The following is a 17,089-nucleotide window of genomic DNA, read 5'->3' as shown; positions in this document are numbered from 1 at the left end:
GGACATAGAATAGGAAATATGGTTAAGAGGTAACGAATTATTTAAAGGAACTGACAAATGTTAAAATATTGCAAAATAGGGGGATTTCACAGAACAAGAAGAGGAGCAACTGCAGAATACCAAACAGAAAATAAGGGATTACCTCGATAGTATGCATGAGTTTAGAAAGATTGATGTTAAGCAACTGTTTTTTGATAATAACTCTAGAGCACAAAACCTTTTAGCACAACAACTCAGGCAACAGAAAGTAGAAAGGGTGGTCATCAAGTTTAGGGAGCCGACGACAAGGAAAATAACCAGAGAGTCTGTAGAGGTATTAGAAATAATTTGAAAATTCTATGAAAGTCTGTATAAAGCAGATAAATATGGAAATCAAGAAAATATACAAACGGAAAGTTTATGGAAGAATTAAATATGTCAAGGTTAGAGGGAGAGGAGACTCAATTACTAACAATTAGGATAGGAGGAGATGAAATAAAAATGGTGATGTATAATGAATCTACAGGAAAGTCCCCAAAAATAGAGGGTACTCCTGTACAAGTTTGGAAGCTAGGAGGGCAGAAACTGATAAAGATCTAGAAGGTTTTGTATTTTAAGAGGAGAAGTACCAACACCCTTGAAGAAAGCTGTGGTAGCTGTAACACCTAAAGAGGGTAAAGATCCATCCGACCCAGCTTCATACAGGCCCATTTCAATACCAAACCATGATTATAAAGTGTTCATGTCTATAATGGCTAAAAGAATGGCAAAAGTGATGCCAAAATTGATAGATATGGATCAGTGTGGTTTTATGGTGAGGAGGCAAACATTTGACATTAACAGAACATTGATGATCCAGATGGAAGCAGAATGTAAGAGATTACCACTGTTGTTGGTGGGTCTTGATGCAGAGAAAGCATTTGACAGAGTAGACTGTGACTTCATGAGCAGGGCAATGGAAGCATTTGCATTCCCTGTTAAAATGATAAGGTTGATTAGGAGGATATACAAGGGATTGGAGGCAAAAATTAAACTGGGTGTGTTCCTCTTTGATAATTTCTGCTTGAGCAGAGGAACCAGGAAGGGGTGTACTCTTTCCCCTTTGTTATTTGCATTATATTTAGAACCACTGGCAAGGAAAATAAGGGACTCAGAAATACAATGATATTATTGGTATGGTAGTCAAGAAAAGCTGGCTCTATTTGCAAATGATATTATTTTATACCTGATAAAACCAGAAAATTACATTATAGTGCTGTGGAACATTCTGCACCAGTTTCATATCTTTTCAGGATACAAAATTAATGAAGCTAAAGCAAAGGCAATAGCTGTAAATTATGTACCCACACACAAATTGATTCAGCAATATCCATATTTATGGGGATATGATAAAATGAAGCACTTAGGGGTATGGATTAAAATGATTCCAGTGCAGCAGCTAAAGATGTGTGGGAAGAGACTAAATAACAGATGATACCAAAACTGAGAAAAGGGAAGCTTTGTTATATGGATATAGATAGTAAGATACAAACAGTTAAAATATTTTTAGTCCCATTAGTTTTATACACAGGTCAGGCATATTTTTATCAACCAGGCGAGAAATTGTGGACAGCAATTAAGAAAGAGCTGAAGGACTTTATCTGGGATGGAAAGATGTCAAGAGTGAAATGGGATAAGATGATTCTTCCAGTAAAACAGAGTGGATTGGGATTACACAATTTGAAGGGCTATTTCAGAGCTACAGTTAAGGCTCCTACAAATAGCACAAGCAGAAACCTATAATTCAAAGTGGAAAGGGGTGATAATGAAACAGTGGGGAAGCTCAAGAAACAAGGTCAGACTGGGATTTTGGATGCAGACCTTTAAGGAGAATAACAATAATCATACAGAATATTATATCCATAAAGTAGAAGACAGTATTCTAATAACTAAGCCAACACTGGAATACAGAAAGGAGATTCGGCCAACAGGGATGACTGCAATTAGGGTTACAGACAATAGGGAAGAGGGGGCTTGAATTTATTGGAGAGAACTGACAAAGGAACCAAGGTATTGGGAGCAAATAACTCGAAAGAGAATGGTAATAGAATGGGAAGACGCCAATAATTTATTTGGACTGCAGGTTAGAGATTGCCTTCGCTATCGAGGATTGATATCAGAGTATATAGGCAAAGAGAAAGAAATAGGGGGCTCCTGAATGAAAGACCAGGAATGGTAGAGTTTTAGTAGCTTCTAGAACAGAAGCTGCTGTTAAAAAAAGGAATAATTAGAGCATATACAATATTGCATGATAACTGTAAGAATCAATCAGAGGAGGTTAGAAAGGATCAGGAGGAAAGACTGGATAAGGAATTCACAAAGAGACAGTGGGGGATATTTGTAAGTTTCCCAAATATGCAACAAAGTCTAGAAGATTTATTACAATTTTTGCTTGAAAATATTTACATAGGTATTTTTATACCCCAAGTAGACTCCAGAGAATTTTTCCTCAGGTATAGAGCAAATATTGGAGGTGAGATGGGCAAGAAAGAGGTAATGGGGAACATATTTTCTGGGACTGTATTGAGTTGGCAGATTTTAAAGTTTCCTTGCAGAGATATTGGGTGAGCAAATTGGTGTATCTAGGGAAATGATTTTTCGTGGATACGATACAGAATTAGAATAGGCTAGACATAGTACAGCCTTGCTGATTCTAATTATTGTGGCTGCGAAAAAAACATTTACTAGAAAATGGAAATCAAAGTGTTAACCAGCTGTACTAGAAATAGTGAATACAGTAACAGAAATAAAACAATTAATTGGGATCTTTTAAAAAGTGTAGGAGCAAATTACATAGAAAAAATTATAATTGTGGGAACAATACATACAGGGGAGGAAGAAGGCAGGATTTATAGGAGACCAGTTGGCATAATGGTTAAGGTCTTCACCTCCCATGCACAAGGTACAAGGTTCGATCCTGAGCTCTGACAAATGACTGTTTGGAGTTTGCATCTTCTCCCTGTGTCTCTGTGGGTTTTCTCCCACCTCTGAAAAAAAATGCTGAGTGTTTCCATCTCAAACTCACCAATGAATGGTGCTGTGGGTAGCAGCACAGTCTGTATATGGTGCCCTATAGTGGGAAGAGTTGTACAGACCAACTGATTTGGAGCATCTACTGTGGTGCACAGTATCCTCAAAATAAGAAAACATGGATCACAGACTGCATGCCATGGCAGAACTAGCCACTTGACGGTGCCACTTGGTGTAACATATGGCTCTAGGTGATTCAGTCATGTTGACTAATGTTGCCAAATGGGTTGAGGACCCGGCCTACTCTGACCTACGCCAGGGACCCATGCTAACAGTGAGAGGGATGTACATGCCCTTATTGGGCTGTAGCTTATTGGCCCAGCAGCCCTGGGTCAATATGCTACTGGCCGGCTGGTGTCTAGTTGCCCAGCCTGGGTTACCTGGGATAGCACCAATCAACCTGCCAAACATGAACTAAGAATTGGTACACTTAATGTGGGTTCACTGATAGGACACAGCTTGGAAGTGGATGATACAGAGGAGGCTGGATGTCCTATGTATCCAAGAGACAAGATAGAAGGGCAGTGCAGCAAAGTCACTTGGCTTGGAATCCAGAGTCTACTAGTCAGGAGGGGCCAGGCTAGAAATGGTGTGGAAATTGTGGTGAGAGAGATGCTTCAGAAGGCAGTGAGGAATATCATCAGAATTAGTGACAGACTCATGGTAATTAGACTCCAGTGTAATGACAGGGGAGTATTCATAATCTCAGCCTATGACCCACAGCAGGATTGTGATAGTGAGGTTGTAATAGTGCATTCAGACAGCAATTACAGGACCTACTAGATAAAGCAAGACAACATTAACTGGTGTTGATAATGGTTGACTTGAATGCACATATCGGGACAGACAGAACAGGATACAAAGACTGCCTGGGTCCACATGGGTGGGAAACAGGAATAAAGAAAGAGAGGCCATTCCAGACTTCTGTCTAGCAAATGGCTTGATAGTAGCCAACACATGGTTCAGAAAGAGAGACAGTCACATGATCACATACAAGAATGTCCAACATGCAACTCAGGTAGACTTCTTCCTGGTAAGGAAAAGGTACTGGGGAAGAATCTTGGATTGCAAAATCATCCCCAGTGAAACAGTCGGCCCAAAGCATAAACCACTGGTAGTCACAGTCAGCTGCAAGTAGTGGTCAGAAAAGGTCTAAGGTCAACAGACATCAGGCTGAAGACCTGGAAGTTGACTGGAGAGAGAATACAACAGTTCTAGGAATTACTCAGGGCTCTAGCACCCCATGAAGAGGAGGAAATAGGTGGGGTTGAAGAAGAATGGCAGTGCCTCAAAAGAGCATGTGTGAGGACTACTGAACAGACGTGGCTGGGTCAGGTATGGAAATAAGGTACATAAGGAAAGCTGGTGATGGAATGCAGAAGTCCAGGAAGTCATCAAAAGAAAGGAGGAGTGCGGGATAGAGTGAGAGATAGAAAAGGCAGACCAGGCTAGGAAGGAATACTGGGTGGCTAACAAAGAAGCTAAGAAAGGCATTGCAATAGCAAAGAATAGGGCATCAGAGGCACGATACCAACTTCTGGAAAGTGACTCAGTAAGGGGCACAAAGAAACTGTATCAGGTTGCAAGGGAAGGACAGAAAGATAAAGAAGATAGTCAGACACCCTTCATAAGGGATGCCAGCAACAACCTGCCCACCAGCCCAGAGGACATCAAAGGCAGATGGAAGGAGTATTTCTAGCAGCTTCTGAATGAAGAAAACCCCACAGAAGCTGTACTGCCCCAGAAACAGCCTACAATGAGAGAAGTAGAGGAGCCCACCTTAGAAGAAGTAAGAATAGCACTAAGGAAAATGAAGTCAGGGAAAGCAGCAGGCTTAGATGAGGTCACAGCAGATATGATAAAGATGCTGGGTGAGATAGGGGAGAAATGGCTCCTGAGGGTATTAATAGCAGTGTGGAGAGAGAGGCGTATCCAAGATGACTGTAGAATAAGCATACTTGTGCCAGTGTACAAGAACAAAGGGGCATCCACAACTGTGGGCAGTACATAGGAATCAAACTCCTGTCACTTTGCATGAAAGTTCTAGAGAGGGTGATTGATAAATGGATACACAGAGTAGTAGAATATAAGATGTGAGATGAGCAGTTTGGATTCAGATCAGGATGCAGCACAACTGTTCTGAAGTTTGCAGTGAGACAGATCGTTGAGAAGAAGCTAGAGATGAAGAGAGAGTCCAACTGGACATTCCTAGACATGGAGAAAGCATATGACAAGGTCCAAAGAAAGCTGATCTGGGCAGTACTGCAGTGGTTTGAAGTCCCAGAAACATTTGGTAGAATTAGTGTAGGCTATGTGCAAGGACCCAATGACTCAAGTACGAACAGTGTTCGGCCTCACAGGGGGTTCCCAGTGGAAGTGGGTGTACATCCAGGGTTCAGCTCTGAGCCCACTGCTGCTCATACTGGTGAGGGACTACATTAGCAAACAGGTAGGAGCGAACAGATCAGCAAAAATGCTATATGCAGATGATGTGGCTTTACAGGCAGACTCTGAGCAAGAACTTCAGCAAAGGATAGAGGAATGGAATGCAAAACTGAAGGTACATGAGATGAAACTAAGCACATATAAGAGAGTGGTAATGGCAGCAAACTGGGAAAATCAGAAGAAGCTGAGAATTGAGATAGAAGGGAAGATAGTGGAACAGGTTAACAGCTTCAAGTATCTGAGAGGGGTAGTTGAGGAAGAGGGAGGTCTGAATGAAGAGGTCAAAGCTAGAATCAAAGGGGCTGCAGCCAACTGACATAGAGTGTCAGGTGTAGTCTATGACAGAAGAACGCCAAAGAAACTGAAAAGTAAGGTGTACAAGACAGTGGTGTGACCCGTACTACTGTATGGTATAGAAACCTGGGCAGTAAAGGCAGAACAGTTGAAGAAGCCAGAGGTGATGTTAATGAAGTGCCTGAGAAAGGTGATAGGATGCACACTGTGGGACAGATGAAGAAATTAGGGCATAAGAGCAGAAGCCAAAGTAGCTCCAATTGCAGAAATGATCAAAAAGAATGGATTATTATGGTTTGGACACGTGCAGAAAAGCAGAAGACAATCTGGGGAAGAAGATTTGGGACAGACAGGAAGAAGGTAAGAGGAAACAAGGGCCTCCAGCAAAGAGGTGGATGGATTGTGTGAAAGTCAGTCAGGCATAAGTGTCAAAGAAGGCAGGAGTGTGGCACTGAATAGAAAGAGATGGCGACAGTTAACATGATTCCCCAGCCCCATGTAGAAAATGGGAAATGGGGGCTGATGATGATGATGATTTGAATGAGCATGTAATGTTTGACTGACAATGACTGGGTAGATTATAAATCGTATAATGTTTGCAGCTAAAATTATGTCACTATGCTTTGTTTTCATTTCTATAAATGTGTGATTACCAATGTCACAAGTGATAACTTAATAAAAATATTTCTTGTTTAAACAAAAAAAAGAATGTTATTAGGATAATAGAGACTGAAATATGTCCATGCTAGATGGGCTTAGTAGAAGAATATGGAAATAAACATTTTTCATACTTTGTTTTTCAGCTGTATAGCACTAAAAAGTCTAAATTGGTTAGAACTACCCTATCAACTAACACATACACAGCTTCTTACCACCTATAAAATTATCCAGAATCCATCTGCTTGTCCAGCACTAAACAACATTCTACAGAATTATGTTCCCAGGTGATCATTATGATCCAGTGACCAGAAACTCCTGTCTGTCCACAAACCTATCAAACCCGCTGGGCATTGTCTATGGTCATACTGTGTTGCTAAGCAATGTTGCTGAAACTCCTTATCTGTATCCATCAGGTGAATACCCACCCTCCCATCCTTCAAAACCCTTCTGAAAGACTTCCTAGCTAAAACTATCTCTGTTCTTACTCAACACCAGCATAAATTATATCCCTAAATGCGAACAAATACCTGTTCGTACCTCATATCTCCTGACTGTCTCTTCTTCCTTCTTCGCTCACTTCCTTACTTCTGTCACTTTCTCTCCCCTTGCTTTCTCTGTAAATATACCATAAGACAGCTTTTCCCTCACTTTGTGTTGCAATTCCTGCTTGTATTATACTAACTTACCTTTAATTTCTCTATAATCTGGCTAAAATTCTCTTAACTATTAAGACATTGTCGTACAACTTATATCTATTCTTAACCAATGTTTTCATATTATGTCTAATTTGATATAATTATTTAAACTGTAGTTTTTTTTTGTATTATTTTTAAAGACTGTAAAATTATTTTTCTGAAAATGTTTTTCGATACTTTGAAGCTTTTCTCCTCAGGCTTCCAATGAAAATGGGGTCCTACTCAGTCGGACTTTCCCAGTAATTAAATGTCAATAAATAAATAAATAAATACAATGCATTAATTGGCATGGCTGCAAGCATATAAGAGTGCTACCATGTATGCACAAGATAGTAGTAAAAGACAGGCACATAAAAGAGATGAACAGCCCACAGACGTGCTGCTCTGTACAGCTGTTTACATTATACATATATGTATATATATTGTTAATTTCTCAAGAATGCTAGCTTCAGCAACAGGTTGCAAGGTATCAACTGTAAGATAACATGAATTACTATGCGGGCACAAAGAAACAGTGTGAGATGCATAGTCCATGAGCTACTGAAGACTGTGAAAACTTATGGCAATTAAAGGATTTGTGGACTTGTTAGCAAGAGTGTAAATATGCACCCATGTATGCATATGATAATAAGTAATAAATCACACGAAATGTAGGTGAGTATCAGGAACAACCTCTGAGTTCCTCAGTGCTGTTTTTCCCATCAGTAATGATTATCAGTAACATTTCCATATTAATAGTAGAGTAACACTGTCAGCATTACGAAGCAAGAAGGCAAGTGGAAACTAACATGATTTGGTGTATGAGGGCAGTGAACATTGTGGGATGCGCAGGGTCTGAGAAAAGGAAAAGTGCTAAAAGTTCTTCTTTCGGTTTTTCCCAGTTAGGGGTCGCCACAGCCGAACTCCGGTCCGCTAATGATTGGCAGTATATTTTTACAGTGCCGAGGTGCCAGCCCAATGCCCAACATTCAACGAAGGCACGCCCATTCACGTATGTCTTTTGAACACCACTCAACCGCGGGGAGGACATGCAGACTTCCCACAGAAGGCGGTCCAAAGTGCTAAAAGAGAAACTATAAAAATAAAGAAAACATTTTTATAAATAAAGCAAACAAGGGCACTGTTAGTGTCATGCTAGGGGACCTATTCAAGCAGCTGCTCCTTAGAAAAAAATAACAGAAAGATAAGTCGTGTAAAGTACGCATACCCAGAAATAAAAACCGTTTGATTTGGGCACAAGTTATTAATATTAAAATATTTAATATTGATATTAATATTTCTGGAGTGGTGGACCCTGCATTAGGCAGGCATAGTGAAACAATCACTGTGGGGTGGTCAGGGATGGAATTGTTGAAGAGGGTTTACAAGAAGTAATGAAAAATATGGAATATTTTCCATATTTCCTTTAATAAGTCAAACATGGAGTATATTATTATGTTAGGAAGTTTATACAACTGGTGGGTGTTACCAAAGCAATGACAGTAAACTATGACAGGTGATCTAAATAGGTCCACTGATATAAGAGTCTGTTATTAATATTTGCACTATTCCACAACTGAGCCTAATAGTGCAAGAATGTTGTGTTGTGCAAAGCAGCACATTTGGATAAGAGGAAGACAGGCAGAAATATAACTGGTTATTTAAGGTACATGCTATTAATACTAGCAATATTCAATATTGAGACTAATATCTTGTGAATGGTAGGTTATGCATTATGAAAGACAGTGGCATCATTAGCCTAGTAACAATGTATGAATCTGTAAACGGACAGAATATAGTAAGCGTTCTCAGTGAACATCACTATGGGATACACAGGGCTTGAATTACTGAAGAGTATTTGCAAAAGGTTATGAAATATGAATTGTTATATGTATTTACATTAATAAAGCAAAAAATTCAGGGTTATGCTGTCAGTTTAAGGGAGCCTGAGGAATCAGTGGGTGTCATAATAAGTGACACTAAACACTCTCAGTAGCCGTAGAACCACTTATTTGCTGTACTCTGCATTATTATTAATGATATTTTAATATTCAGACTATTCATATATATATATATATATATATATATATATATATATATATATATATATATATATATATATATCAGAGGGTTATGAAAATTAAAGAATATTTCCAATATCTGCATTAATAGATTAGAAATGGAATGTGATGCACTGTATTAATATTAAGAGTATTCTTATAAGGACACTAATATATCTTTAAAAATAGGCTGTGGGTTAGGAAGCAAGATGGCTTCTACATGCTGACCGGATATGGTAGAACCCCCTGTGAGAACAACACTGTGAGATGTACAGAGCTTGAGTTAATGATGACTGTTTGCAAGAACTTATGAAAAATAAGAAACAAAAATAGATTGCAAAGCTGTTTTGCCAAGTGGGCTACACAAGCACTGAGTGCTAGAAGGTAAATTATGTTAGACACACTTAGCAAGACAAACACAGACATAACTGTTTGAGGCACACCGTATCTTAATACTGAGCCTAATATCTCATGAACAGTAGGTCATGCATGAAGGACCATGTTGCCATCTAAAAGCTTATTTGACTGGCTTGGCATACATGGTGAAACATCCGTGTGAGATATACGGAGATGCAGTTATTAATGAATATTTGCAAAATGTTATGAAACATGTTATGTGTTTTCCATGCTTACATTAATTATGCAGAAATACAGAAATGGAGTATGGCACGGTCATATCAGTTGTGGCATGTGCAAGCCATGGGTGTTAGATAAAAATTGACATTATAACATGGTGGATAATATGAAGGCTTCCAGGGGAATATATATATATATATATATATATATATATATATATATATATATATATATATATATATATCTATATATATATATATATATATATATATATATATATAGATATATATATATATATATATATACACACACACACACACACACACACACACACACACACACACACACACACACACACACACACATAAAGCAGTTCTAAATTATGAATATTAGCTGTATTTCCATACTGGAATTAATAATGTAAAAACTGTGAGGCCTACAGGCAAATGAATGCTACCATCTTGCACACAACATTAAGCTAGTCATAGCTGCATGGTTTTGCAGACTAATAGTGCTGTTTTGAATGAAATATTGTGAAAACTTGCTATGCATAATTTCCATTGATTGTGCAGTATCACTACACAGCACTTTGCTTCTCACCCTTGTCATACTGGCAAGCTACTGAACAGGTAATCAATTCACATACTTTTATATCGGGTCTATCTTGTATGTTTACAAAGGTACAACCATTTGTTTGGCCATACTACTTATAACTTTTGTCAGGTAAGTACTATTTTTCTTTCATAAATTTGCAACACAAATTCAGTGCCACCAGGCAGACTTTTACTAAAACTAGTGTTGCTACTGTGGGGCAAAGGGGGTAGCCACTCCCGGGTGCTAGGTATTAGTGGCGTGCTTCTCAGATCTGTTTCTTTCTCTCCTCATGTCAATGTGAGGGCAGAACGCTGAGGAACTGGTGCTCCTCCTTAGCAGAGAAGGGAGGAGTGTCAGACTGGAGAATGGACCTGTTTTTTTTTTTCTTTTGTGCTATTACCTTAGTATTGAGTGGTATCAAAACAAGGACTCCACCAGGTGACAGATAAGCCACTTATAGTTCAGGGAGATAAGTAAATCATAGACCAACAGGGTGGCCTAATGGTTAAGGTGCTTGTCTTACAAACACAAGGTGCAGGGTTTGAGCCTCATAAGGGATAATTGGCTAGGCTTAAAATGGTTCGCAAGAGCAGTTAGCCTAGTACTAACATGTGTCTATGAATATATATGAGGCTTATTCTTGACAGATGATTTGGGAAAAAAACCCTTTCTGCAAGCAAGTGGATTACTGGCTCAAAAAATTTCAAGAAGCAAGAAAATGAATTATCTTCCTGCTGTTCATTTTGCCCCTCTCCCCTTGCCTAATAAACTCCCTGGATGGTGGTAGGTGTTTATGGGGTTGTTATAAGATTTAGTTCGAAATCATAAGCATGGATGAGATGCTCTGGACTGAATAAGTTAATTGGCTTCTGAAAACAATGCGACACTTAGTAACTGTATACTGTAATTGTACCAAAGACCCTATCTCTGATTTTGTTTCCTTTCACTACTGGACTATGTCATAAACAAGTCACTAATGTACTAAAGCTGAACTGAAAAAACGTTTTCAGAAAAATCATAGCACATTTTGCAACTACAGTCAGACTAAGTTTTTTGTGGAAAATACACGTTTATGCCAGCCTTGCCCAACATGAAAGTTAGATGTTTATGACATCAGCTATGATGTCACAAAGGACTATTAAGAATGTAGTGCATCATCAGAATTCTAGAATACTGGACAAAAACTCTGACATTATTAGCATGGTGGAAAAGACTGAAGCATTTAACTGCTGACAGAAACAAATAACTTAATAATGCAGCGTTAAACTGTTTTAAGAAGGAGGCTGATTCTTTCCCTAGAGGCATGGATGATGCTACAGTCTTAAGAAAACACGGTTATGTTTTGGGTAGACGTTTAGGTGAAGGATCTTACGGCAAAGTGAAGTCTGCATACTCTGAGCAACTCAAAACAGATGTAGCAGTGAAGATAATAGATAAAAAGAAAGTATCTGTTAAAGTTTTGAAGAAATTCCTTCCAAGAGAACTTGAGATATTGAGGGTAGTGAATCATAAAAATATTGTGAAGACTTACAGGACGTTTGTGAATTCAAATGGAAAGATTTACATTGTAATGGAGCTTGCGATTCATGGGAATTTAAGAGAGTATATTAAATTCACAGGGTCACTATTAGAAAATGTAGCCCAAAAAATGTTTCATCAGTTAACAATGGCCATAAAGTACTGCCATGACATTAACATTGTACACAGAGACCTGAAGTGTGAAAACCTTCTTTTAGACATTAATTACAACATCAAGCTATCAGACTTTGGGCTTTCAAGGTACTGTGTTTGTGATGAGAAAGGGACTGCCTTCCTGTGTGAAACATTTTGTGGTACCGCTTCTTACACAGCACCAGAAGTGTTACAACATATACCTTACCAACCGAAGACCTCTGACATCTGGAGCATGGGAATTATTCTTTTTGTTATGGTCTGCGGCTATAAACCATACGATGCTTCAAACATCAGACAGATGATACGTGCTCAGAAGGCACACAACATATTCTTTCCAGGTCATAAATGTTTGACTCCAGAGTGTAAAGAGTTAGTCTTCTGTATACTTCACCCAGATGCGATGAAACGGCTAACTGTTGAGGAGATCCTGTCTCACCCTTGGATGCAGCCTACAAAGCCTGAAGGTACAGGTGACAAAAATAAAGATGGTGAATGCTGTCAAACAGAGCCCCTGCAGAAGGAGCAACCAAAAACTACTTCAAGATTAGACACCAAGAATGCACCTCAGTCACAAGATAAAGCTGAAGGAGAAAAGATTGAAGCAAAGTCAGAAGCAGCTCATGTCAGGGCTGATGCAGAAGAAATTACGGAAGGAAGAAGAGGCACAATTTAAAACACAATTATGTCAAATGTCCAAATCCTTAGTGATGCTGTAACAGCCGCTTCAAAGAACAAAAGAAAATAATTAATGCAATGCAGACCTTGAGCAAGTAACGAACAAGCTCTTTGCAATGTCCACTAACATTTATACAGTATTAAGTATTAAAAAGCACAATTCTGTATTTTCTCTGGTTTGCAATTGCAGTCACATTTAAACTATACAGCTAATAAAAATATTATTCCCTTCAAAAATAAAACATTTTGATAGTTTTCAATTTTTAAATGATCAAACTATAAATATAATTTGTGCTGTGTGATATTCAATAGTTGTATTCTGTATAAAAAGGGAAAACGGGTAGTTTTGAAGCATGCTACATAATTAATTTACGACAGGAGATAACTACTTGAAGTTACAGAGGCACCATTGTATAGAAAACACATGCACCAAGTAGTCTGTCCAAATATTTTTTTTAATTTCAGTCTATTACCAAAGGAATTTACCAGATAAATGTTTCAGAAATCATGTAAGTTCAGACTTAAAAGTTGAAACACCTTCTTAGGAAACATCAATATTTATTTCCAGAGTTTCAAAGTCATCAAACTAATACCTAAATTACATATTGCATGTGAATTTTTTTAAAGATTTGGTAATATGGAACTGTGTTATCCTGTTTCTGCTTTTTATTTATCAAGTCACATGATTCATCTCCCTCTCTCTCTCTCTGTCTGTCTCTCTCTCTCTCTCTCTCTCTCTCTGTCTCTCTCTCTCTCTCTCTGTCTCTCTCTCTTTCTCTCTCTGTCTCTCTCTCTGTCTCTCCCTCTCTCCTCTCTCTCTCTCTGTCTCTCTCTCTCTCTCTCTCTCTCTCTCTGTCTCTCTCTCTCTCTCTGTCTCTCTCTCTCTCTCTCTCTCTCTCTCTCTCTCTCTCTCTCTGTCTCTCTCTCTCTCTCTCTCTCTCTCTCTCTGTCTCTCTCTCTCTCTCTCTCTCTCTCTCTCTCTCTCTCTGTCTCTCTCTCTCTCTGTCTCTCTCTCTCTCTCTCTGTCTCTCTCTCTCTCTCTCTCTGTCTCTCTCTCTCTCTCTGTCTCTCTCTCTCTCTCTCTCTCTCTCTCTCTCTCTCTCTCTCTCTCTCTCTCTGTGTCTCTCTCTCTCTCTCTCTGTCTCTCTCTCTCTCTCTGTCTCTCTCTCTCTCTCTCTCTCTTTCTCTCTCTGTCTCTGTCTCTCTCCCTCTCTCTCTCTTTTCTGTTACTTTTGATATTTTTTATTTCTTGTCGAGGTGCTCCTGTTGAGTAAGACTTAACTACTAGGGCGTATGTCATTTTAAGAATAAACTATCAGTTTTTTTTTTCAAATTGATTGAATTGAAGTGAGGTATGAATTGTGTAAGTGAAGACTGAAGGATTCAAACTCAGGAAATTAGGATAGGGCTCGTTTGCAGCTTGCAGTCATAATTATCTATGCTATCTTGACAAAATTTGGTAGCTTTATATATAAACATGAGTTTCCTAGAATAATGTTTGAAGGACTGATGCACTGCACCACTTATGTTTTTGTGTTAGCACTAACAGAATGGTGGGCTTACACTAGTGTTATTTTACACTAGTGTTATTTACCTACATCTAAGGTCCTCAAACTCCTCATTAACCTGGCTAAGCAGGTTAGTTTTAATCTGCTGTACCTGGTTCAAAAAATATGAAAAGCAATTGGTGAAGCACAAGAGAAAATGATCTTTGTTTATAAGCAAGCATTGTTGTTTCTCAGACTAGGAGACTGAAAAATTCTTGACAAACGCAAGCAGTCACTCTCCAGGCAGAAGGAACAGGTTCTCTGGCATGAAGTTATGACCTTCTAAATTTAGCTAGTTTATACTGTCTTGCAGTTTTGGGTAAACAATTAATGCTGTTAATGACTAGTGAGCATAATTCTATAGTTGCAAGTTTGATTCCTTCAGACCCCATTGCATACTGTGCAGCAGTGAGCAAGGCACATAATAAAGCATTGCTCATGGGTTCACCACTAAGTGTAGTGGGTTTGTCACATTAACAAATATGAAAAATAAGTACTGCTAAAACACTCATCTGACAATCTTTCTGATAAAATGTGAAAGAGCTATTTAGGAGGGAGTTGAGGCAGCAAGGGATACCAGGAAAAGACCTACAAAAAAGGCCAATAAATGGAGGCTGGGTTTGACTAGTGGGCCTGGGTGCTGGCAAACCCACCCTTGAGGAGGGGATTAAGTAACCAGGTCTTGCATGCTATTCTGGGAAGAACGGAGGTGGGGAAGTTCTATCGCTGAAGTGCTACCTGGTGGATAGCTGTGTACTGCCAGCTCTAAGCACAGGGACTCGAGAGAGACACAAAAATTCTGCAAGGAGTACACAAGTTCTGTAGCTGACAGACACTGGTGCAGGAGGTTTGGGCTTAAGTGAGATGGCATCCTAGGCTAAGGGCTGCATAGGGCCATCCCAACTACCCACTGCACATCCTGCATACATCCCCGCATGTCCCACCTTGTTTTTCACATCCTGTCCACTACTCACCATCCAGATTACTTTTTTATGCTCTTTTTCTCATATTTTGTCTTACTTTTCATCTTCTTCCTGCATCTTTTCAACACTCTAACTGTCCAAGACTGTAATAACTGTGGCGGAAATAACTTTACCAAACTGAGGATAATTGGGCCACTGATGCACTGAGGTGCACTTTAAAGGTTTTATTAATATTTTTAACCCATGATAGCCTGAACAGAAATCATAAGTAAAGAAAAAAAAATTGTTTTTTTTTTCTTTCAAGGAGGATGCAAGTTGTGTCTGACAAAAACAGCAGTTCATAGTAAACTGAGACGACAAATACGTGTGAGGATACATAAATCATATATGGCAATAGTGCCTGCCTTCTTGTCCCCAGCTGGTGTTAGAATGAGATGACAGTTAAGGCACAAACAGCCACAGTCATAAAGGTTTTATTTTAACATTTGTGAAGTGGGTAACTACAGTAGTCTGAGGTCCCTTTTCACGCATGACCAGGCCTAAGAGAATGCAACAAAAATAGACACAAAATAGTACAATTTTGGAACAAAATAAAGATTAGTACAGTTTTGGTGTAAGATTACAAAACAATGGTTTCATACATTATTAACAGTCAAACTGAGTTTATCTAAGTGGCAATATACAAACATAAACTTCAGAAAATCAAACTCACAAAAACAGTATAAACCCACAAAATAACTCCACATTCTCTCTAATTCCTATACCGACTAGTTATATCAAAAAGCTTCTTCACAAACTTAAGCCATGCTCCCCTTCAGCTGACAACTTACCTTCACAATTCCTAAAGATAGCTGCCAGTTCTATTGCATACCTAGTATCTATCCTCATAAACCACTCAATTCGTGAATCCATGTCCCAGCTCTTTGGAAGAAATTTTACACCATACCTATCCACAAAGGCGGGAACTCTGTAGAACTCTCTAATTACTGCCCTATTACCATACTCTCGCCTCTCCTGTCTCTAAAATTCTTGAGCATTGAGTCTATAACCAAATCCCATCTAATGTAATGTCAGAAAACCTTCTCTGTCCTACCTAGCACGGCTTTCTCCCCCATCATAGCACCACCAGCGCTCTTATCTCCTTTACTAACTGCATCGGCTCTAACAGAGGCAGTAATGAGCTAGAGTCCTGCCTCTTCCTTGACCTGTCCAAAGCCTTGGACACTGTCTCCTATTCTATCCTCCTCTGAAAACTAACTCAGCTTAACCTGTCCCCTACAACTATTTCCTGGTCTACTAGCTACCTCACTAACAGACCGTAATCAGTCAAATGGCTCTCTGCTCTATCTCCCTTTCTTCTCATAACAATGGGTGATCCACAAGGCCCCATTCTTTTTAACATACTTATTAACCAACTCCTCGCATCTTGTTCTCCGTCTTTTCTCGTACAGTATGCACATCGCTCCACTATCATCCCTTTCTTCTCATAACAATGGGTGATGCACAAGGCCCCATTCTTTTTGACGTATTTATTAACCAACTCCTCCCATCTTGTTCTCCGTATTTTCTCGTACAGTATGCACATCGCTCCACTAGCATCACTTCTGCCGATGATCCCTCTGATCTGCTTCCCCTTACTCAAACCTCCTTTAACCGCACCGAAACCTGGCCTACTAATAACAATCTTATCCTTAACTCTAAAAAGACAAAACACCTCCCATTCCTACCTAAATCTCTTAGTCATCTTAAATCCTCTTTCACCATCTCTTCCTTAAATAACACCATCATCTCTTCTGAACCTCAAAGTTACTTGGCATAATCACTGATGGCCAACTTAAATTCAATCTCCATGTATAGAACTGTATAAAGAAAGCCCATCAGAAGCTTGGCTTGCTGTATACAGTATATTAAAGGGTCAG

General features: G+C 39.1%; 1 protein-coding gene across 1 annotated transcript; it reads left to right on the top strand.

Annotated features, from left to right (window-relative positions):
• Positions 1–11,654: 11,654 nt before the first annotated feature.
• On the top strand, positions 11,655–12,698 carry LOC122800371 (testis-specific serine/threonine-protein kinase 1-like). The gene has a single exon (XM_044069820.1). The coding sequence runs from the start codon at positions 11,655–11,657 to the stop codon at positions 12,696–12,698; it is 1,044 nt and encodes a 347-aa protein (XP_043925755.1).
• Positions 12,699–17,089: the final 4,391 nt, after the last annotated feature.

This window comes from Protopterus annectens, chromosome 4.part0, assembly GCF_019279795.1.
Source record: "Protopterus annectens isolate FY-2018-M chromosome 4.part0, PAN1.0, whole genome shotgun sequence".
Taxonomy (NCBI): Eukaryota; Metazoa; Chordata; order Ceratodontiformes; family Protopteridae; genus Protopterus; species Protopterus annectens.
The sequence above is the reverse complement of the archived record's forward strand: the minus strand, read 5'-3'. Positions and strand labels throughout refer to the sequence as shown.